Below are 25,230 nucleotides of genomic sequence, written 5' to 3'. Positions count from 1 at the left end.
ATCCATACACTAGGGCACTTCTAGAAACATAATGGGATTTTACAAATTTGTATTTATTTACATTGGCACTGACAAGGACATTGAAAGTTATTAAATATAAATTCACAGTTAAATCGGGGTATAATTTTGTTTCGGATTTTCCAATAATTTTCCCAACTTAGTACATGAAATATGTAATAATAAATGTCCCCACCGCGGGTCATAAATGGGTCGAAAAAGCCCCAAACTAGAGAAGTTTGGAAGTCATTAGAAGAGGCTTACATCCAGCAGTGAAGAGACGGCTGACAAAGAAGAACATGAAATAAAATTGCTTTGCAAGGTCTGTCAGGAAGCCTAGATGCTTCTGCAGCCAGATCCGGTATCACAAATTAAATGAAAACATTTTTTTAAACTAGAAGTAACAAAAATCCAATTAATGATCTATAAACCTTGTACATAACAAGCAAGGTTAATAATAAATGAAACTCCCAACTTAAAAAAAGCTCCCGGAATGCGGTTGTGAGCTTTTAATATATAAGCCATACTTCGTAACATTTTGGGACAGTTTCACTTCGCCAACAAGCGTGGCTCGCGCCTTTGAATGACCGAAATATTGAGGATCTTACCCATTGCTCCGCGACATATTAAACCGTACGAGTCCATGATCGGGAGAGGTCCACCGCGGAAGCACTATAGCGCGTCACGTGAGTGACATCGTGTCGGGCACCAGCACTAGCGTCGAGCACCGAGGACTGACGCAGTCTGACACTGACAGTTCGCCAACAGCTGGTCCCGAGTGCACGACTGATAAAGGAAATCGATAAGCACGCTTCGCCCGGTGATGCGATAAACCGTGCAGTCGAGCGCTAGACAAATACTGTTAGGCAATATATAACAGTGTTCATCATTTTCTACATACAAATATGCTTCTTTTTTTTAGTTGGGAGCTGCATTTATTATTTACCTTGCTTATTTTGTACAAGGTTAATCACAATACGTGAATTTTCGCTGCTTCTAACTATAATCATGTTTTTATTTTAATCTGTGTCGGGAACTAACAATAATCTAGTGTGGGCCAGTTAGGAACTTCTCAGCATTTGCTCATTGCTGGGAGGAAACCACGTAAAACTCCTCAGGAGAAGCCGGACTATCGGCTGTCGTCAGCAGACCTTCCGTTCCACTAGAAGAGGGTTTGGCATTTTGTGTCCTCGTTTAGTTTATGGTACCAATGTCCTCCGCTATTTCTATCGTGCATGATAACACCTTTAGTGAGAGTGCTTTTGTAATATTACTTATTTTCAACACTGTTTACAGTGTAATCTCGCTAATCCGGACAATTTTGCGACTTTGATGACGGCGAGCAGCTGATGCCAGTTTCAAAAGTTCAAGAATTCCGCCTTCTGAAGCCGTGAAAACTTTCAACATAGCCATCAACATACCCACCATAGGCTAAAGAAGTCGTCTAGAACACTAAGGAATTCATTTACAACATTTTGAGTGTGTCCAAATACTTGTTCACAAAATCTGGATTATCTCCAATTACAGGAGTTATTTTCATATTATTTTTTTGACATCTCATCAAAGATGAAGAAGAATATGGAGGTCTGAGCATTTACGGGGCTGACGACCGTCATAGGCTGGTTTGAGTGATCACTTTACACACGTGTAACATTCACCAATTCTGCCCATTATTGACAACCACACTACTCAAATTCTTGGAAGTTCTATATATATGAACCAATTTAGAAACCTTGTTCTTGAATCACTAGAACTTCACTAGAACTTTACTTTATATATTTTACTTTTTAATTTTACTTTTTATATTCTTCTTCATCTTTGATGAGATGTCAAAAAAAAACTAAGGAATTCATTGTTTTGAGACGAACGTGTGATTTAGCCCTTGAACACCAGTTAGGCTCGTTGGCTCAATAGAAAATACATATTTGCAATGGTCTCGGAACCTTCCACATACGGATACAATTTTCGATAGGTTCGGAAGTATGGCTGATTGTGGCGCCACTAGTTGAGTAATTAATAAAGTATTTATTAGCTTGCTTCTTCTTGCATGTTAGGTTTCTCTTATGTCTGGGTCTCTAATATCCTGGTTCAACTGTATTCTGAATTCTTTCCCACGTTTGCCTCTGGTATCATTAATAAACAATGTCCTTCCAACACCTTAATCGTCGGATTAGAAAACAAACCCCGGTTATACGAACCAACTGTCAGAGATTTTATATGATTATTTATCTATGCATGGTTTATCATTAAAATGCGATCGATAGAGGAGGTCTCGAGACGATTATACAGAAAAAGTTGGAATTTCAACCGCATCGAACTGAATTTGTAACTTTGAACTTTAAGTGGCTAGTTAAAATCATCCACACTATCACACTGCTGTGTGCAGTGAAATATTTACAGAATTTATAGAACATTCAATTAAGATAACAAGTTGGTATGTCACATGGCTTCCACAGTCGGTTATTCTGAAAATGTTATCTCTGCCAAACAATACGATCGATACTTCCAATACAATTTACTAACAACAAAAATTTGCATTATCTTTATCAATAATAATGTTAATGTACGTTTGTTCAAAACCTTAAATATTCTAAAGTAATTGACAAATTGCTTTGAAATTTTAATGAAACGTTGGATTTAATTTACATCCTGTGTTTTTATACCTGAGAAAGGTAAAAATATATTTTTTAAACAGTTTTTTTTTACCCGAAATGGCAACGCCATCTGTTGAACGTGACAGCAACACACGCAATACTAAACATTACTCATGGTGGTCAGAGTGCTTTTTGACAGTTGCTGTCACTTAGTATTTTCAATGTGTTCGATTGCATTTATGATTTCTGTTTTCTTACCCTCTACAACGGCTATGTCGTCGGACCATCTTTTTTGAGGTCTCCTAACGCCTCTCATATTCTCCCAAGGTCTCCATCTTAAGATGTCTGTCCGGGAGTATGGCCATACATGTACGGCCGATACAAAACATGATTTATGACATGAATTATATCAAAACATGATTAATTTTTAAATTTTCGAAATATCGATAATTTTGATTTAAAATTATAAAAAGTAAAAATAAAATGAAAAAAAACTCACTCCCCAGATATAATTTTGTCCGCAGAAACTCACTCCCGGACTGGTTAAGTACTTAAGTTGAATGGATCAATTGCTGGCGAAAAGTAAAAGACTACAAGCTACCAAATGTGTTAGTGTACTGTACAAATTATCACATTAAATGGATATAATTAGTACATATACAATATTTCTGATATAAGTATTAACTATGTGGTCAAACATTTTTAGATTCATAATTATATATGGTAAATCCCCTTATAACGTTGCGATAAGTACCGCATTATCGGAGGGAACGTAATAGGGGGTAAATATTTTTAAATTGTATTTCAATTTAATAGTGACTCATTTCAGCCATTTCCACTAGTTCATATTATTTTTTGACATTTCATCAAAAATGAAGAAGAATATTGAAGTCTGGGGATTTACGGGACTGACGACCGTCAAAGGCTGGTTTTAGTAATCACTTTACACATGTGTAAAATTCACCAATTTTACCCATTATTGACAACCACACTACTTAAATTCTTGGAAGTTCTATATTTATATGAACCAATTTTGAAACGTTGTTCTTGAATCACTTAATGATATTCCAGATTTGTGAACAAGCATTTGGACACACTCAAAATGTTTCAGTAGTTCAAATGGAAAAGATACAATTTGAACATTCTTCTTCTTCAAATCCCCATCCGCAACTGATGGTGCATTGGGCAACGCATCATATAAACGGAGTGTTATCTTGATCGTTAATACGCGAAGGTAATCAATTACTCCAGGGTTGTATTGAATAAATATTAGAGGAAAAAAACACTTCTAACATTAACCCTTTATAATGTTCCCACAAATAACGCAGTACCTATCTCAACGTTATAGGGGGGTGTACTGTACATTCGTAGTAATATATCCACTCACTGTAGGTATAATTATTATTAGCGTTTCCTAATTTCAATACAGGCTGCCCACTGATAACACTTGTTGATAAACAATCAGCTGGCCAAAATGAACAAATGGATAGGTTAATTACGTGGTATTACACATATGTACATGTACATTAGTATATGAAAGTTTGCGAGTGTTATTGAATATTCAACGTAGTACGACGTTATGATTGTAATATTACCAGGTTGATAGAGGTAACTGACGGAGGGCACAGACTTTTTGTACTGCCCAAAGTCATGTGTTAGCCGTCTCCTACATTTAGCCCTCACATTTGCCAAACTTTTTTTTAAGTTATTATTTCTTTAAAGTAAGTTACTTTATGACTCGCTTCATCAAAATGCCACCATAGCGGCTGTAGGAGGAAAACTTGTTACGTTTGCAAACGATGTAACGAAGAACCATTGTGCTCAGAGTGTTTTGAAAATTTAAATTAAAGCATGTAAAATCTGTTTATTTTAATATAATTATCTTTTGTTCGGTAAATTGTAGCATTATTAACATTCAATGCACTGTTTTGTCATTTTGGAATAAAGAAATTAATTTAATTTTACCTATACATGTAATTTATTATCATTTATTAAAATGATCGTACATATGGTATGTTACAGTCCCATATTATGCACCCTCAAATACAATAAGCCTCATATGATACTGTTCTAAAACTCCTAAAAAATAAATACTAAGGCAAAAAAAAAACACATTTCGCTTCTGTGTCCAATCACCTACATAATTCCACAGAGAGAATTTTTAATTTTTTTTTATGTACGAGAGATTCATTAAAAGCACACGAATGAAAACCAAGATATTTGTTATTCTTCATCACTTATCGAACACACAAGTAATGAGAAATATTGTAACTTAGCCTTATATAGACGAGGGAAGCTTTGAATGTGATATATAAACTACAGAATGTGAGGGCTAAATTTTGTATAAATTTTGCATAGAGATTTTCTATAAAAGTTGACACTTGAAAGAGGATGAAACATATAGTTTGTTCCTCAAAGGCTTATAGAAACTGTTCTTCTTAATGGGTTAATAGAAGTGATATAATTTTCTTCATTTCCCAATATTAACCCTTTGCACTCGAACGTTTTTTAGTACGTGCAAACCGTACACTTGATAAAAATCCTCATTACTATATACATAATTGCACTTCATGATTTTGGATAAATTACATTGAAAACAAACAAAAAAAGTTTAAAATATTGAGATATTAGATTTCATTTTTTTGTCGCCACAGCAGCGGCACTCGAGTAATATGGTAAACCATTCATGCAGCCTCTGTGGCGGCATGAAATTTTCACGGTAATCAATTGGCGGCGAATGAGTTCAAATATTTTCGGAATCGTAAAAGCGAAATAAGATAAAGGGGGACGGAAGAACACGCCATTAAATGGCTGAATTAATTAACTAGACATCATTAATGTATGTATCAACAGGTACGGTGGAGTGGAGGAGTGAGGTATTCCACGGTGTGAAAGATACGGAGTGACCTCGAGTGGCTGTGTGGATAATAACAGCGAACGCGGAAGTGAAGCTACAAAGTACTAACAATCTGCTTGTCTTCGAGTTAGGGTGCGATGACACGCCGCACTCGGCCGCTTGAGCGAGCTCGCGATACTTCACCCAATCCATTCACCAAATAGATCCAAACACCAGTCATATGGTACCTGGATGGTGTAATCGTCGGTGGCAAAATAATCTCGAAGGTCAAGATCATACATACTAAAGTGTTGCTACTGGAAATCGAGTTTATCCTCGTCTACTGACTGACTGCCGACGCCGCTAGTATGATAGAAATGCGTTTGATTTTCACATACGCATTTCGTATCATTAGAAACACTCGCAGAAATCACGCATTATTGTATTATATGTATTATATGTATTATTTAATATATTGTAGATAAATTATGCGTAAAATATTTGATATAGTTGAAATTATCTCGTAGACAATTTCGACACAGTATGAAAACTTACGTTGTAAATAAATTATGAATTCATTGTAGATAATTATGCGTTAAATATTCGTTGGAGTTTAAATTATCAAAATTTAAGCGTATATTGTAGATATATGATGCGTAAAATATTTATTGAAGTTAAAATATACCAGTAGATAATTTCGACATTGTAGATAAATTATGCGTAAAATACTCGTTTCAGTTAAAATTATCTCGTAGAAAAGTTCGACACTATGAATACATTGTAGTTAAATTATGCGTTAAATATTTGTTGGAGTTAAAATTATGACGCAGATAATTTCGACACATTATAAATAAAATAAATTATGCGTTAAATAATCGTTGAAATTAAAATTATCTCGCAGATAATTTCGATACATTATGAATACATTGTAGATAAATTATGCGTAAAATTACATTCGAGTTGAAATTGTCTCGTAGATAATTTCGACACACTCATACATTGTAGATAAATTATCCGTAAAATATTCGTTGGAGTTAAAATTACCTCGCAGATAATTTCGTATGTCTGATCATGGTCTGCCCAAAACATCGCTCTCATCGTGAGGAAACACTTTACATTCTGAATCATATATATTTTCCTAATTATTGTTGTAGAGAGCCAATAGACTTAAATGATTTCGCAGAAAGTTTTCTTCGCCGAAAAATCAATACTATAAAAAGGAAAAATGGCAGAAAAACAAAATACGGTGATAAATTATTTTTACATTTTTAAAATTGGATAGTTCATATAACTGTAAACCGTCTATAGACACTTTTCGCAAACGGAATTTTACATCCGGCAACGAACGAGAGATGTTACTTGCCTTAAGCGTTTATGAATCATTATTCTTTGTTCCTACCTTTTTTAACGTTCTAATTTAATATTTCAATATTGTATATAAACATTGTAAAAAATAAATATTCAAACTATTTTGCTTGGTTGGATAATATTGCTTTTTTACAATGAACGTTAATCAAGTAGCCTTAAATCATGTGTAAAGGTCTACATAATCGGAGGGCATATATGACTGGATGTATGGATGAGAAGGAAGCAAGGAGTGTATGTCAGGACAGAGTGTGTCGCGTTCCATCCTCTCTCCCTACCCCTTCAAGGAAACGGCGTGATGGTAAGGTAATAAGAGTAGTAGTAGTTAAATCATATATTATACCATTTAATTTGAATCCAGTTAGATATCCCTTACTCCTTTCAACAACGTCATTTAAAAAATAAAAGATATTTCAGGAGATCGTTTTTAAAGTTTATAAATATAATAAAATGTATTAAATATAAATATTTATTGACCACTTATACTTTTTACTGGGCAACAGATCTTTTAAGGTAAAACCTGAATGTTTTTTCTTCATTTTTAAAATATTTTGTATTTTTAAAAAAATAATTAAACAATACCTTTTCTTCAAAATGCAAAAACAACACTCTGCCCTGTGGCGGGTACACATTAAGTTAAAAATATGCCGCTTTTGCTGGGATATAGTACATTTTCTGGGCATTCCGAAAACATGCACAAATGAAAATTGACGATTTTTGATATATGACGTTGTTGAAAGGAGTGAGCGATATGTTCAAAGTTCGTGTAATTTTATTTATGATTTATGTACCTACTTGTTATAATGAATAACACGTTTTACCTTAATTAATAGCTTGTTTAAAAATAAGCTGAAATAGGGCTAATATTCTGTGTGTAGATAATTTTAGAAACTTGTACACGAAACGCAATAACCTTATCGGCTGGTCGTGAATATTCAATGAAGCAATTAATGTCCAATTAACTAAAGCAGCTAAAACTGTGTACAACATTATTATGTAATTCGCATCAAAACATTATTTTGAGGTCGATTTATTGATTAAGTTTGAATACTAATCAATGTGGCTATTATTAGTTCCGAAGAAGTAAAAATGTCTGCTTTGAAGCCAGTTGTGTTTCAGGAGTAAAATTAGAGAAGTATTGAACAAGATAAATTGGATAATAAATTCGTTATTATTTTATTATTTAAGTTATTATCATAATCCTATTACATAAAAAAGTATCTATATAAAATAAACGATTTATTGTGCTACTTATTTATTGTTTTTTAAAGGAATTTGGCAAGTAGGAGTATGCTTTCATTTTTATTATTTGGTTCGTTTTCATATCAATTCTTACGATATTTATACCTCTTACTTGAAATATTTGAATAGTAAGTAAGATCCATCGATAAGATATCGACTTCTCATACAATACTATTGTAACTCACAAATTGTACGATTATAGGTTTTTCTATGTACCATAGATACATTCATACGTAGTAAATTTATTGTATATCTGATTCATCAGATTAAAAAATAAATAAATAAAAAATATCTCGAAACTTACTTGGTACAAATGCTTCGAATGCAGACAAAATAATATCACATCCTTTTGTAAAATTGGATTTTTTAGCTTTCGGTAACATTTGATCTACTTTGCTATAAAGTATATCGAATTGAAGACTGAAAGTAACTTTACGCACATATTAAAACGATATTTTAATATGACGAAGCACCCAAAGCGTGTTCGAAGTTGAAAACGACGTATGTATTCGCCAAAGGCGCATCGTGGTAGCAACGATATTAAAAAATATTTTTTGTAAATACATATGCAGAATACGAAAAATACTACCAGATGGCAACACTATCAAATTTTTTCACTGGGTTTTACATTGATTTTTCCCCCTTACTCATGATTTGGGTTTCACTCTTTACATAGGATTGGAGGGTCGGAGATAGGGGTGGGTGGTGATGTGCAGTGTGAATTATTACGTTATATGTTTCATACTGATTTGCAACAAAGAATTCGTTTACTCGAATATGAGTGAAACTATGTGTGCCTTCATCAACGGCATCAACCAATTCGCCTGAAATACACAGTTATTTTAGATACTTTGGAGCCATATTAATAATGTTATTGATTTGTACGTGAGTAGACAGAGTTTATACTCAACCCTTTCGGGAAAGCGTAACCAGTGTAGTTGGCGAAATAGTGGAGTGAAATTAGAATTTAAAGAGTTATGTAGTATATTTGTATGCACATAGTGGAAAACGAATTGTCAAGCGACAGGAAATCAGGATGTGTGAGGAGTAGAAAGTATGTCGGCCTTACCTCCTGATAGCTTTTAGATACTGTGGAGCCATATTATATATTGATTTATACAGACAGGGTTTATACTCAACCCTTTTGGGAAAGCGTAACCTGTGCAGTTAGCGAAATAGTGGGGTGATGCGACAGAATAAAAAAATAATCTGCGTAAACGGAGGGCATGTATGCATGCCTAGATGAATGGGTGTGAAAAAAGCGAGGAGTGTATGTCAGGACAGAAGAGTGTGGCGTTCCATCCACTCTGCCTACACCTGTGGTGAAGCGGTGTGATGGTAATGGCAGTAGTAGAAGTAAAAAATCAAGAGTTACGTAGTATATTAGTATGCACAGTGTGAAACAAAATTTTGAGTGACAGGGAGTCAGGACGTGTGAGGAGTAATAGAAAGTCCGTCGGCCTTACCTCCTGATAGCTTTTGGCCCATGCTCATACCCCTGGTGCGGGCGCGCTTTGTGGGCAGCGCCTTGAGCCCGCCCCGCCGCGCCTCCGCCCCCTCCGCGCCCCTCACTGAGCGCAGGCCGCTCTTATACCTGCGGAAGAGAAAAATCTTTAGAAAATTTCACTCACTTTAATCTGCGAAACGGTAATGCTAATACTCTTCATCAAGAGTAAACACGAGAGTATTTCTGGTAATTTGGGCTTGTAAATACAGTAAACCCCCCGATAACGTTAAGATAAGTACAGCTGTCCAAACTTAAAACACAGTAAGGGACATTTTTTTGTAGTACGTTTTTTTTGCATTTTTGGACTAAGTAGATTCTACTTGCAAAAAAAACGTACTACAAAAAACATGTCCCTTACTGTATTTTAAGTTTGGACAGCCGTGTTATAGGAAGAAACGTTATAAGGGGTAAATATTTTAAATTATATCAGATATATATATATATATATATATATATATATATATATATATATATATATATATATATATATATATATATATATATATATATATATATATATATATATATATATATATATATATATATATATATATATATATATATATTTATTTTCAAAAAATATAATTATGACCAGGCTATACCAGATAAGTCACTGAATGACACATCTTTCATATCTCTCTCTCTTTATCAGCATATCTCTGCACAAGAGAAATCTCAAGTTAGTAAACTGAACTTATCGCATTTATTTATTTACGCTGATATCTGATAGCTGATGTCTTCTCACTTAGCCTTGATTCGTCTTTGGATTGTGCGCATATTTAGGACTTGTGTATTGCCGTATGTGGAGATACCTTTCGCCAGAATACACTGCGGCATCACGTAGCTCTGGCCAAATTAGCAACATATTCACGTTTCGGACTTCCCAAGGAACGTCACTGGCAATTAAACGAAGAAATATATTATTATAAATCTACTATTTACACTAGGAAGTCGACATCGTGAGAGGCGAGGATAGTCACATATATTTCAGTACGTTTTCAATACTAAATTATGCGATGTTAGATTTTTCGTCTACTAAAGTCTGCGTAATCGGAAGACATGTATGACTAGATGTATGGATGTGAAGGAACCTAGGATGTAGGTTAGGATAGAAGTGTGTGTATATATATATATATATATATATATATACACACGTAACAAAATCACTTCTATTTATTTGACCCCCCTAGGAATCGAGACCCGAGACTTCCAGTACGGTAGCCGAGCGTGCTGACCATTGACCATTACACTACGGAGGCGGACAAAAATATTATTAGAAATATATATCTTCATACGTACGAAGAGAGAAATATAAATACATAAGATATAAGCGTAGATTATTTGATTTCAAACAGGTCATTCTCGTATATGTAACGATGTAAATATATCCTATTAGGTATGTATATAACATAAAATGATTCTTGTAAGAATGTCTGCAAGCAGTTTAGGATCCAAGTTAGACACATAGAAGAATGGTGGGTTAATAACCTCCGCAAAATTGCGACTCAAAGTCAAGGTTAACACCGGCTGGAGAATGTTTCGATCAGGAAATATTAAACATTACCAAGATTAGTCGAATGGACAAATACATTTTGTACCTGAAGAAAAAAAGTGGACCGACACTATGAAATTACACCATTAATCTGCCACGTCTGGACATTATATGTATTTTTTATTTTACACTTCATTTGAAAAATCATACTGATTGATAGTCATTATTTTTATCGTGGGCGCTTTTATGACATTAGTATTTTTTCTTCTTTTAACATTATAGTGTTTTTAAAAAACATTATTAGAAACACCATTATTTATTACTATGTGATTGTCAGTGAAAAAATGTGAAGATATTCTCGCTGGTTTTTCCCGATTCGCGATGTTTTCAACGCACACATGCTGTTTTGTTTACATTTTATCACGTATAATGATTACATTGTATGTATTCATATCACATAGTTATCTGTTCCTGGTACTAGAAATATTTGATTATCTTAATATTGCCCTTTAAAAGTCATATTATTCTTCCTCAATTTCACTTATAAGAAGAAAAACAGTATTTTCCATAATGAACTCCGAAGGCACTTGTACCTATATTTGACATTAAAATATAATTATAAAGATTCTTCTAGATTTTAAGATATGGTACATCTGATGCAGAATGAGCAAGGAAGATAGTATATAAAAATTGTCCTATTTGACAATACCATCAAAGAAAAATACAAAATACGTGTACTGGCAAAAAACGTTAACTCGAAAATATGCCATTTTTACTTCAAGATGCATATTATAAAGTTTTCAACTTTCTATAAACTGCATAATACACTAAGTAGTTTGAAATGTCATTATAATATGGATTTAAAAGAAAATATCACTTTGAGTTTAATAGCGGCTTTTTTATTCAGACTAAAGGCTTCAAATAACAGGGACCATTAAAACAGGAATTTTAGAGTTAACGTTTTTTACCAGTAGACCCACGATATACACATTGTATATATTTCGTAATGAATATAATCTTAATAACTAGTATTGCTGTAACGGAAAGTCCTGGGTCAGAAAGATAATGCGATAGAGTAGATTTTCTCACTGATAACAGTAAGAACGATTGTAAATTAGTGATTCCGCATCATGCTACAGCTCCCCTTCGTACCTCGTTCACAGATAAAGCTTGCACGAAACCACTTTAATGTATCTCGACGACTGTCAAGACATATCAACCGAAAGACAAATGACGCGAATATTCCAAGAAAACTTAGAATAGCGACCACAATCTGATATATCAACCGAATGAAGAGAATATTCCAAGTAAACTTAGAATAGCGACCACAATCTGATATATCAACCGAATGAAGAGAATATTCCAAGTAAACTTAGAATAGCGACCACAATCTGATATATCAACCGAATGAAGAGAATATTCCAAGTAAACTAGAATACCGAGCATAATCTTAACCGTTGTTTTTACCTAAAATTTGAGTGACTCTGAAATCTAGATACCGTTTAAGCAACACCATTTATTACGGTCGTATTAGGGCTTCAACTTTATAAGTTTTATAACGTATACCTACTTGTGACTGGATTTACTCATTATGAATAAAAATAATATAATTTTATGAAATTCAAGAGTGAAAATTGCAGTCAAAATCACTCGCATTTTGAACATCTTAACGTAGAAGAAAAATATATAATTCGGTGTATTTACAGGGATTACGACCTGTCATAGGCTGGTTATATGATAACTTTACAAACGTGTAACATAACTGTGAAAATGTAAAATAACTCCTTAGTGGAGACACTCATATTTGTGAACAAGTATTTGTACACACTCAAAATGTTGTAAAAAATACTATTTATTAATTTCATCGTGTTTTCTCGCTAAAGCCTCGCCGTAATTGTGGCGTACATTTGCACATTTTTTTTTAATAAATATGATTATTTAGTGCGATAAGATGAAAAGTTGAGAGCGGCGGCGGCATGTTTGGAAGTTTCAGTGACAAAAGAGCTTTTAAAGTTCGCAAATGGCAACACCGCCAAAGTCATACAGCTCGCCGCTCAATGGCGCAAACCTTAACACCGAGGGGAGGGGGTGCGCTGGCGCCGGGAGGGAGGGGGGGTGGGGCGTGGGGTGAACAAACGGGGAAGGAAGTGGCGGTCGATATATCGATTGTGTCTGGCGGGGGAGGGTCCCCCATTCGCTTCTGTGCGCCCCGAGATGAGCCGCCTGACACTGCCCGACTGAGTCACGAAGGGGCTCTGAACAATGCGTCCAATGAGGGTCTTCTCTCAGTGCGATGTGACTCTTGGACTATTAGCTGTACTCGGCGACAAGACCGCATCACGCGCTAGCCATCAACATCATGAACAGTGCATTATGAATGCACATCATTCGTTTGTAAATGCCATAACTAGGCGAAACAATTATCACAAAAATGATATTTGTGTTTTTTTTTTAACAATAAAATACAACTTCTATCTTGATCTAACGTTTAATACGTAAATTAAAATGGAATCCACAAATTAAACGCCAAGTCAATAAATAAATATTATTATTTAGAGCATTTGCTTTGTGGTGAGTCATCTTTACTTTGTCAGTTACAGTGACAAATGTCAGTTACATATTAGTAAAATACTAGTGGTTTCTAACACTATGTACAAAACATTTTTGTAAAATAAATTGATCTATAATATATCAAACGAAAAATTTACAAATTTCGGTTGAACTTTGTAATGATACATATCATTAATATACAATAGTTTTTTTTTAAAAATAGTTTTTTTCAGGTTGTTTCTTATTAGTCATTTTTTAATACGTAAATTAAAATGGAGTTCTACAAATTAAACGCCAAATCTTTAAATAATTGCACAAGGACTTCGCCTAAAGAATGTCTTACGGGATGTTGCATTCTTTGAAAAACAAGTCGTACGGATTTTGACAATACTGATTTTTTTACACAAATTTAACTGGCTAACTATCACGCCGCTTCCCGTAGGGGTAGGCAGAGAGAATAGAACGCCACACCACTCTGTCTTTGCAAACTTTATTCACCTTTTTCACTTTCATGCATCTCCTCATACATACCCGCCGATTATTTCTGATCTGACCACTTTCGAGTATTTGAAATATACCTGATCATGCCAAGATGCATACCTGATCATGCACAAATTTGTTTGTATCCTCATTCTCAGAGCGATATGACTCTTGGACTTGTCGCGACTATTCTAGTCTTTACTCGGCGACAAGTCCGCATCACGCACTTACCATTAACATCAACAACAGCGTGCATTACGAATACACAAGCACTAAATTCGCAGAAAGAATGTCGCATAACATTGTGCATTCTTTGAAGGTACGTACGTTGTCCGGGTTTTGACAATATTGAAATTTTTAATACAAATTTGTTGAAACAAAAATGTTGCGCCTTTTAGAAAGTATTTTATGAAAAGGGCGCTGTTTGAATTATCCAAAATTGTATCACTATTATTATTATATAATATGTTTTGATCAGTACTATTCAAACCCTTATCCGCACCCAATGGTGCACAGGGCACTGCATCATATAAACGCAGTGTTATCTTGATCGTAAAGACATGAGGATAGGTGATCAGCCCTCCGCTTCAGGTACCAGTCCAGGGTAATATTGAATAAATATTAGAGTGAAAAAATCAGTTAAATTTTTTGACCCCAGGAAACGAACCCGGGACCTCCAGAACGGCAGCCGAGGGTGATGACCAATACACTACGGAGGCGGACTAAACAATTTACATGCTTATATATATTTACAAAAAAATTAAATTATGACCATAACCAGGAAATATAATTGTAGTAAGATCATGAGCCAGACAATAGTTACTTTTACTTATATTCACTTTTTCACATAAGGTTAGGCCTATAGTAAATTCATATTGTATAATTGATCCAAATCAATAAAGTGCAAAACAGAATTTGTAGGACTATAAAATATAATTCCATTTCCAGATACACAAATACAGTAAAAAATGTATTGGTGGCATATACAGTAAACCCCCCTACAACGTTGAGAATGGTACCGCTTTATCTGATCTCGTTATAAAAGTTTAATGTTTTGAATTGTATTTTTACAATTTAACTAGCGGAAATGACTGAAATGAGTCATTTGAAATTGAAATAAAATTTAAAACATGAACCCCCCAACAACGCTCCCTAAGATAACGTAGTACATATCTAAACGTCATAGGGGGGTTTACTTACATATATAGACTAAGGGTAAGAATACCACAAGTATTATATCATACGTACTCGTACATCCGGTCAAATGGATTAGCGGATCGAATACAGCGGATACGTGTACCAGAAGGTGTTCCCCGAATAGGAAACATATGGTATACATACATGATGTATGACTTTAAGTTGTTATGGATTATTGGGTGAAGAATTTCCAATGCTACAGCACATCGGCTGTCCAAACTCAAAACACAGTAAGGGACATTTTATGTAGTACGTTTTTTTTGCATTTTTGGACTAAGTAGATTCTACTTAGTCCGAAAATGCAAAAAAAACGTACTGCAAAAAAATGTCCCTTACTGTGTTTTATGTTTAGACAGCCGACATGCTAAGAATGAGATCTTAGAGACGCAACTGACACAACACATATGTACAAAAAATATATATTGGAAAAATTATTCGCTATACAATTCTTAACACAAATATATACAAGCACATGTGAACATCATTACATATAATAATAACTATGTATGTAGTCCAAATTATTAGATGTATTCTATAAAATTTGCAAACGATTTTTTTTAACATAACGAAATGCAGTAAAAAAGGCACACCTGTTATAACATTTTTTTAAAAGAAATTTTTGTGTTTTTTATTATTTACAAAAATACTTCAATTTCATACTATTTCTGTGAGTGTAAGCGGTTCATTATTAGAAATAGGATCCTCGATCTAAAATACAAAATGTCGTCCAATTGGTTTTGAAAAAGGCTCTTTTTTTAAAGAAAATTTGATCTGTTACATCTCCAATTTGATTCGTAAGGCGTTCAATTTGGTCTAAAAATCGTCCATGTTTTTTTAAAATTACCTAACGTCCAAGTAACTCTGAAATCTAGCTACGGCTTATGGCAACACCGCTTATCATGACCCTACTCAGGCTTCAACTTTTTAAATTTCATAGCCTATGCCTACTCGTGAGTGGATTTAAAAACTTGTATACTATTGATGCCACATGTGATATATAGGTTAGTTATTGTACATAATATATGTATAATGTTGACGTTTAAAGGAAAATGACATTAAATCGACATTCAAGAAAAATTGTATTTGCATAATTCTGTTGAATTTCATTGTAAGGCAGAAGACAACGACTGTAATACAATACAGCAGATACCAAATGTAGGACAATGAATATCACAAACGAGTATTGTAAATTATTACCGATTTATTAGTTTCTTTTGCTGTTTTAACGCGTTGTCTTTGTTTTTTGCAACATTCTTTCAGACCAGTAGAGTCAAGGTTGATTGTACTATTTTGAGTTTTTGGAACATACTTCAAGATACATCTATAATGCAGGTACCAGAGCTTAATTATAAGGAATACAATAAACAATAAAATATTTAGTAAATGAATACAAATATTTGAAAACTCTATTACTATTTTATTATTCTTATAAAAATACTAAAAATACCCTTTTTATGTACCTACCCTTTTTATGTCAACAAATTGGCTATATATATATTAAGTATATTTACTTTTATATATATATTAAGTATATTTACTTTTGTCCGCCTCCGTAGTGTTATGGTCAGCACGTTCGGCTACCGTTCTGGAGGACCCGGGTTCGATTCCCAGGGGGGGTAAGAATAAATATGAGTGATTTTTTCACTATAATATTTATTCAATATTACCCTGGACTGGTATTTGAAGCGGAGGGCTGATCACCTTTCCTTCATGTGTAAACGATCAAGATAACACTGCGTTTATATGACGCAGTGCCCTATGCACCATTGGGGTGCGGATAAGGGTTTTATTATTATTATTATTATATTTACTTTTTGTTATAGTTTTCATAACAAAAAGTAAATAATCATGTCGCTCACTTCTTTCAACAACGTCATATATCACAAAACTTGATTTTCCGGGAGATCGTTTTTAAAGTTTAAAAATATAAATAAACTGTATTAAAAATAAATATCAAGCCACTTATTGAACTTATTACTGGGTATCAAATATTTTTAGGTAAAACCTGAATGTTTTTTCTTTATTTGAAAAATATTTAGTTTATTTAAAAAAGTAATTAAACAATACCTTTTCTTCAAAATGCAAAAACAACACTTTCTGCCCTGTAGCGGGTAAATATTAAGTTAAAAATATGCTGCTTTTGCTGGGATATAGTACATATTCTACGTATTCGGAAAATTTACGATTTTTGATATACGACGCTGTTGAAAGGAGTGAGCGATGTGTCTACAGCGTAAAAATAGACAATGTAATAAGTACTTTATGATATGAAAACGTAATATGTAGATACTATCATCGCCTACGCAGAGAATTGATAGTTGTTCGCGAGATGTTTTGTTCCAGCAGCAGATATAAAGCAAACATGATGAATGACTTGAAAAATAATTAAAACGTCAAACAACTATTGTAACATGTAACAGATGGCTTTATTATATGGACAACCAGCTAATGGAGTAAACGATTGACACGAATAATATTACGAGACAATGCGAACTGCAAACAACCAAGGACGCAATGATCTTGTCATTAAGGGGATACAACGCAAACACAGAATTCAATCAACGGCCGACCACCGGAGAAATCACAAGTCTCTACACGCCCGATTTTTTTTTAATAATGTAAAATTGGATGTTTTTTAAATATATTTTTTAATGTATTTATTGTTAAATCAAACACAGATTTTTTATTCTACTAGGTTTTATTTTATTGTTAAAAACACATAAAAATTAATATTGTGACAATTGTTTCGCTTAGTCATGGCATTTTCAAACGAATGTTTGTTTTGTTTTTTAGAATAAACATAAGTATAAAGATTTTCTAAATGCATTTCTTTAAACTCCTTTCCTTTCAATAACTCTTTTCTTTTCTAAACTATATAATTATTTCGAAGAAAAACTTATTTTTTCAATGCAAAAACGGTGTTTCAAGAAAAAATTCAATTGCGTAAAATGTTACCTGGATTTAGAGAAAATTAAGTTGCGACTTAACGAATACTGGGCCTTATGGGGGTACTCGCAAACATACAATTCAGTAAACGGACTAACTTTCAAAGCAAAAATGGTATTTTAAGCAAAAAATTCAATGGCGTCAAATGCTACCTGGGTTTAAAGATAAGTAATTTCATATTAGATTTGACATCTCATCAAAGATGAAGAAGAATAATAATAATAATAATAACAAATTTGGATAACTTATATAGCGCTATTTTCGTAAAAAAAATACCTCAAGGGCGCTTGTATGAAAATAACTCCTGTAATTGGAGATAATCCAGACCGTAAAAGCCCAGACTTCCATATTCTTCTTCATCTTTGATGAGATGTCAAAAAATAATATGAAAATAACTCCTGTAATAAATCCAGATTTTGTGAACAAGTATTTGGACACACTCAAAATGTTGTATATAAGTAATTTGCGCTTTATCGTCCTTTACGGTTTTTTTTTCGACACTAGTGGTCGTTAAAACACTCGCAGAGTAAATAATATTTGCGTGTCGGCGTTTAGGTTGGAAGGTCTAAAGTCTAATAAGAAGATAGATAACATTTGCAATACCTGGCTGGCGGAATACGGAAAACCAAAGGTATGATGAAACAAAAAAATAAACCACTATTTATTCCTTGCGGATGAGGTATTTTACATGCTGAGATATTGTATAAATATAAAAAAAAGTGACGAAACGTCGCGAACTTTGACACGGGAAATAATTTTCCCGGCGATGTTCAGTGTCATCGTGTTACTTGAAATTCATTAGGTACAAGAAAATATGATAATTATTTATTTATACTTTATTATCACGAAATTGTCGATTGCCAATATATTCGTGATATTTTACGATTTGAAGACTAAGAACAACTCGTTTAAATCAAGTATCTAACAAGAAATACAGCAACTTCATTTACAGAGTAGATTTTGACATAATGGCAAAAGTAAACTGCGTATATTATTCATATCATTTTGAATGTGTCCAAATGTAATACTATTTCACAAATCGGGGTTTCTCGACTTAAGAGATATTTTATTTCATATTTGGATGCATTCAAAATGTTGGGAATAAAATAACTGGTCAAAGTATAGTATATGCTGTATAAAAAATATTGATTTTGCATACAAATAAAAGGGTTTCTTCTGAACAAAAGCTTTATAAATCCAATCATAGGTGGCTGTTGCTAACTAGATTATGGAACATCATGAGATTGAGTTTTTTTGTCATGAGTTATTTGCGTAGAATTTTCACTCATGAATTATACTAAATTATAGTTACTTTAAACATAAAGAGTAAATCCATTTACGAGTAGGTATAGGTAATTAAAAAAAAAACTGAGTTGTGTGGTTGTCAATCATGGGAAAATGAATGTTTCCCGTATTATAAGTGATCACTTAACCAGCCTATGACAAGACCCTATGCCTATGTCGTAAGCCCTGTAAATACTCAGACGTCCATATATCTCAAAAATGTATAATATTTGTGAAAGATTTACTTATTTCAAGTCCTAATTATCCAGCTTAAAGATAATAAAAATCTATTAAACATACGCCGAGGAATGTTACTTATTGTTACATTATAATCAGAACTACTTAAAAGTAAACTAGTATGTTTCTCGGTTCATATATGAATTATTTTTGCTTTAAAATGCAGGTTATTGTATGAACCACACATAGCATATTTGAAATCTAAGTATGGTAAGTCACTCTAGTGCTCGGGGGGCATTAATGAGGACCACATGCAGAGCGATTCGTACTCCGCGGCTTTAATTAGCTGATCTCGAAGGGCCTCGCGTAAAGTGCGTCAGTGTCACGTCTCGCGGCCGCCCACGCCCGCGCCCGGCGCAGATTTACGCGCTCCGAGGCCTATCGATGGAGCGATCGCCGATTAACCCGAAGGGCCTTCGAGAGATTTATGGGCCGACACTGGAAATCATGGGAATTTTCCAATCAGCCAATCTGGCCTTTCAATGCATCTGAACGCCAATATCCGAGAGTTTTTTTCTCTCAGACATATGCGTCATAATCTCATAGAGATCGAGTGGTTCAAGAAAGCTTTTTTGCTCGTGGATTTTTTTTATTATTTACTATTTATTTAAATAAGTGAATATTTTACAATGTATTTACATAGGTGATTTGTTTGGTGTGGCAGTCTGGCGTATAACTGATATCCAAGTATGTAATAGGAACATACAATCATATTTGATTCTCATTACTAATACATACTATGCTTATTGGGTAAGTAATATAGCAGAGACAGTGGAATGCGTTTTTGATTTTCAAAATGTAGCTTTTAAAAATATCAAAAAACACATATGTTTTAAACATGACGAATTTATAAAAAAAAATATATCACGAAATAAAATGTCGAGAATAAAATGAAACGCTTCAGTATTTGTTTTTAAAGGAATAAACCGCAAAGCCTCTTATTTAAGAGGCTTGAATGCAGGTAGGATAGTAACGACAGGAGAAGTAGATATGAAAAATACATCACAAACACCCAGAACAACTGAACATAATTATTTGTTGAATTTATTTTTTATAATTTTCTTCTTCATTTTTTTAGTAGCGTTAGTAAGTATATATCAACTCATTGAGATTTTAGTCCATCGGTTTTGAGACGTACCCGTCTCTTCGGCATGAGAATCACTACACCAGCATGCAAACAAGTAGCGTAGTAACAGTCCTGACGACGAGACGAGTACGTCTCGAAATCTCGGTGAGTGGTTTTATACTAACAACAAAAAATACTAAAAAAAATACAAATATCTAACCACAAAGTAAATACTATAAATAATAAAAATATTCAATTGCCTGCAATCGAACTAGTGACGCCAGATTCGCAGTCGGGCGTCTTTCCAAATACACCAATGTGAGTAATATCGTAAGCATGGTTGTGTGTTAGATAAATAACATTTTACACGTACAATAATACGATTCGCTACCAGGGAAACATAAAGTCGAGTCGAATAAAGCGAAATAAACCGAAGCACGTGTTGGGTAACGAACGTAACGAGACCGAGTTAACAAAAAAAGCGTCGCGATCGAGGTCTTTAACTCGTCGCTTTCGGAAATGACACGGCCACTGCCTCCCGTTCCTGACCCTCAGGTATTACGAAACCAAATTATCTATTACCACTACAAGTGGCACATGAACGCGACCGTAAACTGCGGTACGCCGTGCCCGCGGCCAGGGCGGGCGCTGCGGACATCGCATCGCCATCGGGCAGGTGCCTGAACGAATCGCGAGGGATTGCCAACGAAAGACACAACTAGCTGTTTCCGAAATGAAATTAAGCTAAAAATGCGGGAAAAATCAGTAATAATAATAATAATAAGTGCATAAGTAAAAAGAGAAAAAAATATACTTCCAAACGTATTGAAAATAGTACGCAAATGTGAAAGGTTTCGAGACTATTGCATACATACTCGTATATACAGGTTGCAAGAATTAAAGCAATATGGATGTTACATAACAATAATGGGCAGAATGGTGAACGTTACATACGTGTATAAAATGATCACTTAACCAGACTATGACAGGCCATACGATTCCTGTAAATATCTAGACTTATATTGTGTGAAACAAAAAAAAACATATCAGAGTAAACGTTAATTAAAATCTCAATCAAAACATTAGTAAAAAAAAATTAAAAAACAGTATAGAATAATTTTGACGACTTGTATTTTTTTATTACATAATTGGTCATTGAAAAACAGCAATGATATCATCGATATCCGTTTAGTTAACAAAGGAAGTGAATGATAAAATTTCCAAAATTATTATTATTATTCACGGTCACTGTGTGCGAAATGGCATGTTGCTCTGACCCGATGACCAGGGATTTCTTAGGAAAGAGTGAAACGAATTAAATAGAACATGAATCATTCGTTGTTCGTTGAGTTAAAGTGTGTGCAGCAAAGAATAAAATAAATCTGCTTGTATAATGTAATTGGTATACTTAGTATATTTAAAATATAAGAGGATAATAATCAACAAAATAAAGGAATACATTTCATATTTAATCTGCGTATGAGAATTGCTATGCTACCTGATCTCTGGACTCTAATCCAGATACCACAAAGAAGATTGAGAATTTTAAATACAGTGTTAAAGAAGAATGCTAAAAATATGGGCGGAGACAGTTCGAGACGAAGATGTTTGAAAACGCACGGGAAAAGAGAGAAGTTATGGATACTATAAAGAAAAGAAACCTTAGAATTCTTCGACTTAGGGGAGAAAAATACGAAATAATACGTATTGTATTACAAAGCAAAGTCGAAGATAAATGCAGAAAAGGAAGAATATGTATATCCTAGATCAAAAACATACGAGAATGGTTCCACAGTAGAACTAGGTCACTATTCAATAGACAAAATAAAAATTGACACGATTGGCAACTATCAGCGTAGAGCGGCACAATGCGAAGAAGAAGATGTTTAAGCAGAACTAGAGTTGATAAATCTCAATTGTGATTGACAACACAATACGTGACATGAACATTGCTTAGGCGGAAAACAGTTGAAACGCGGATGTATGTATCTGTATTTATTGAATTATGTGTTGGTAGGATATTTGCAAAAATAAGAAGACTTCTGGTATTGCAAAACATCGCATGATCTCACAATATTAATTCGTCTCAACGCGTTGGCGAGATACAACTTTCGTACAGCATTTTGCGTCACACAAAAGAATTGGCATGATAAAATGCCGATATATTTATACAAAGTATCATATATTTAATTCGTTTAAAACAAAACAAATCGCGTCAACAATATCAGCGGAAGTTCATATATATATAATGCATAGATATGGGGTATATAAGTTAGGATTATTCTCGGGCCCCTTATCGAAACATCGGCGTGCTATTTTCGTTCCTTTCTACCTAAATTCGCGTGACACATCCTAACAGCTGCTAATGCATTCTATGAAAAGTATCCTTGAAAATGCGTCCCCAATTCTTTTATGTAATTTATCTTTCTATTGATCGGGCCATACACCATTCCTTGGGATTTGTTAGCTTTATAATAGGGTATGGGTATAAAACTTTTACAATTTTCGAAGGTGAACCGCATTTTAAAATTTGATGTTGAAATTAATACAGAAATATGAATAAAAGAATTTACCTTTTTCTAGCTAATTCCATTTGAAATATAACTCTCCAAACATCAACAATTGGCGTAGAAGCCGAATTCTTATAATGTGGCATTCGTCCTTTCTGGCAGTATCCACGAGGATTTAACAAAACAAGCTTTTGACGAAAGCGACAAATAAACTATATTAAAACTTTAACGTTATTATAAACTATCAACACCAAACAATCAACAATTATACGAAAGTATTTTCTTCTTTGAAGGCAACAACATTAACAATCACAAAGAGTTCATCACAGGAGAGAATGTTTCAAACGGCAAACTGATTTGAGCACAGAAAACATGACTTTAGCGACGGTTTTCGAATGAATTCGAGTTACATAAATTCCACATTGGAATGACACACTAGGGAAACCGACACAGGCCGCACGCGGAAGGACAGAACCAAGAAACACAAGCGCACTATAACGCAACACACGATGAAGGAACTAAACTGCGAACTATAATACCACACACAAAACGGTCGTTTCCTCGACTAAGAAACACAAGATTTCGTAAGAAACAGATTAATTTACACTTGTTGAAACACTCGAAGAACTGAGACACGAGGTAAAGTCGAAGTCGTTCGTCGGAGGTGTGTTGGTGTGCCGAAGCGACCGCGCCGAGTGACTCGCTACTCGCTTTGGGAGCCGCTGCCAGCCGAGGCGGGCCCGAGGCAGGTAGTCGGGCCCGCGTTCACAAAGGGCAAGGTGGGCAGCGCGCGGTGCAGCGCCGGACCCGGGACCTTCCTTCGACTACTCTACTCTACGACACAATGCCATTTCATTCCTAGTATTTATCATTTATTCTCCACCAAAATACATCGACCACTCTAAATCAAGTTAATGCCTATATCCCGTGAGCGGCGATCCAAGACGTCAGACTGTCATGTTGCTCATACGTACGAATCGGCTGAAACTCGTAAAAATACGCGCGTATGCTACTCCGCTTATCGGATTCATCATTAAGGAAGTCTGAAGATAAGAATACATAGAAACTACATTATTAATACACCAAGTACGTAATAATAAATTAATTTTACGGATAAAGCCATATTATTGAAAAGACCGTAATATTAATATTATTCAATTCACGAAAACTTGTTTCAAGAAATGTTACTTATTTAAGTTTTACTTAGTAAATACCACTTTTTCAAAAAGTGGTATTAACTAAATAATACTTAAATTTAATATGGATAGATTTTACCACAAAGTGACTGCCGAATTAATTAATTAAATATTATTTAATAATAATAATAATAATATGTAAATCTTGGATGATTTAAATAGCGCCATTTTCGTAAAAAAAACTAACTCAAGGGCGCTTATTCAGTATTTTAACAATAACTGGATTTTTCGAAATATGTTCACATTTTTAAAATAACTATATGTTAGTTTTTACTTGTTTATTTGATTAACCAACTAACATCACGCCGCTTCCCAGCATGGATAGGCAGAGAGAATACAACCCCACACTACTCTGTCTTCTCAAACATTCCTCGCGTCTTCCACATTCATGCATCTGCTCATACTTATTTATTTTTAAGGAAAAATATTAATTTCTCTCTTTAATATTAGGTTCAGAAATAATACGTGCCAATGTAAAAAAATAATTTAAGATTTTTCCCGTAATGTCACCCTAAATCTATTATATACAAGCAAAATGGGTCGTAAGACAACTATAGTATACGAAATGAAATCCAGATGTGTTCGTTGTTCGTCGTTAAAAGTATGATATGTAATAGTTAAGTAAAACATTATTATATTAATAAATATAGTCGTATAAATGTACGTTGATATTATATACATACATTAATATATGTTTATAATACAACATACTCTACACACACGACATTCAC

At 34.0% G+C, this 25,230-nt stretch overlaps 1 protein-coding gene across 5 annotated transcripts in view; it reads right to left on the bottom strand.

Annotated features, from left to right (window-relative positions):
* The window catches only part of gus (splA/ryanodine receptor domain and SOCS box containing gustavus), a 229,319-nt gene that overhangs the window by 5,692 nt on the left and 198,397 nt on the right, over positions 1-25,230 (bottom strand). For 3 of the 5 annotated variants that reach the window (XM_088262786.1, XM_088262862.1, XM_088262560.1), the window contains exon 2: positions 9,501-9,628. In XM_088262786.1, coding sequence (XP_088118912.1) covers positions 9,501-9,528 — 28 coding nt within the window. In that variant the 5' untranslated portion in view covers positions 9,529-9,628. Of the gene's footprint in view, positions 1-605; positions 744-9,500; positions 9,629-23,366; positions 24,001-25,230 lie in introns of those variants that run through there. The other 2 variants (XM_088262633.1, XM_088262716.1) reach the window with 2 other exon arrangements.

This window comes from Brachycentrus maculatus, unplaced genomic scaffold (assembly GCF_059751285.1).
Source record: "Brachycentrus maculatus isolate JH-2025_06_01 unplaced genomic scaffold, ASM5975128v1 h1tg000003l, whole genome shotgun sequence".
NCBI classification, from domain to species: domain Eukaryota; kingdom Metazoa; phylum Arthropoda; class Insecta; order Trichoptera; family Brachycentridae; genus Brachycentrus; species Brachycentrus maculatus.
Note: the sequence above shows the minus strand (reverse complement) of the source record. Positions and strands in the feature narration are given on the sequence as shown.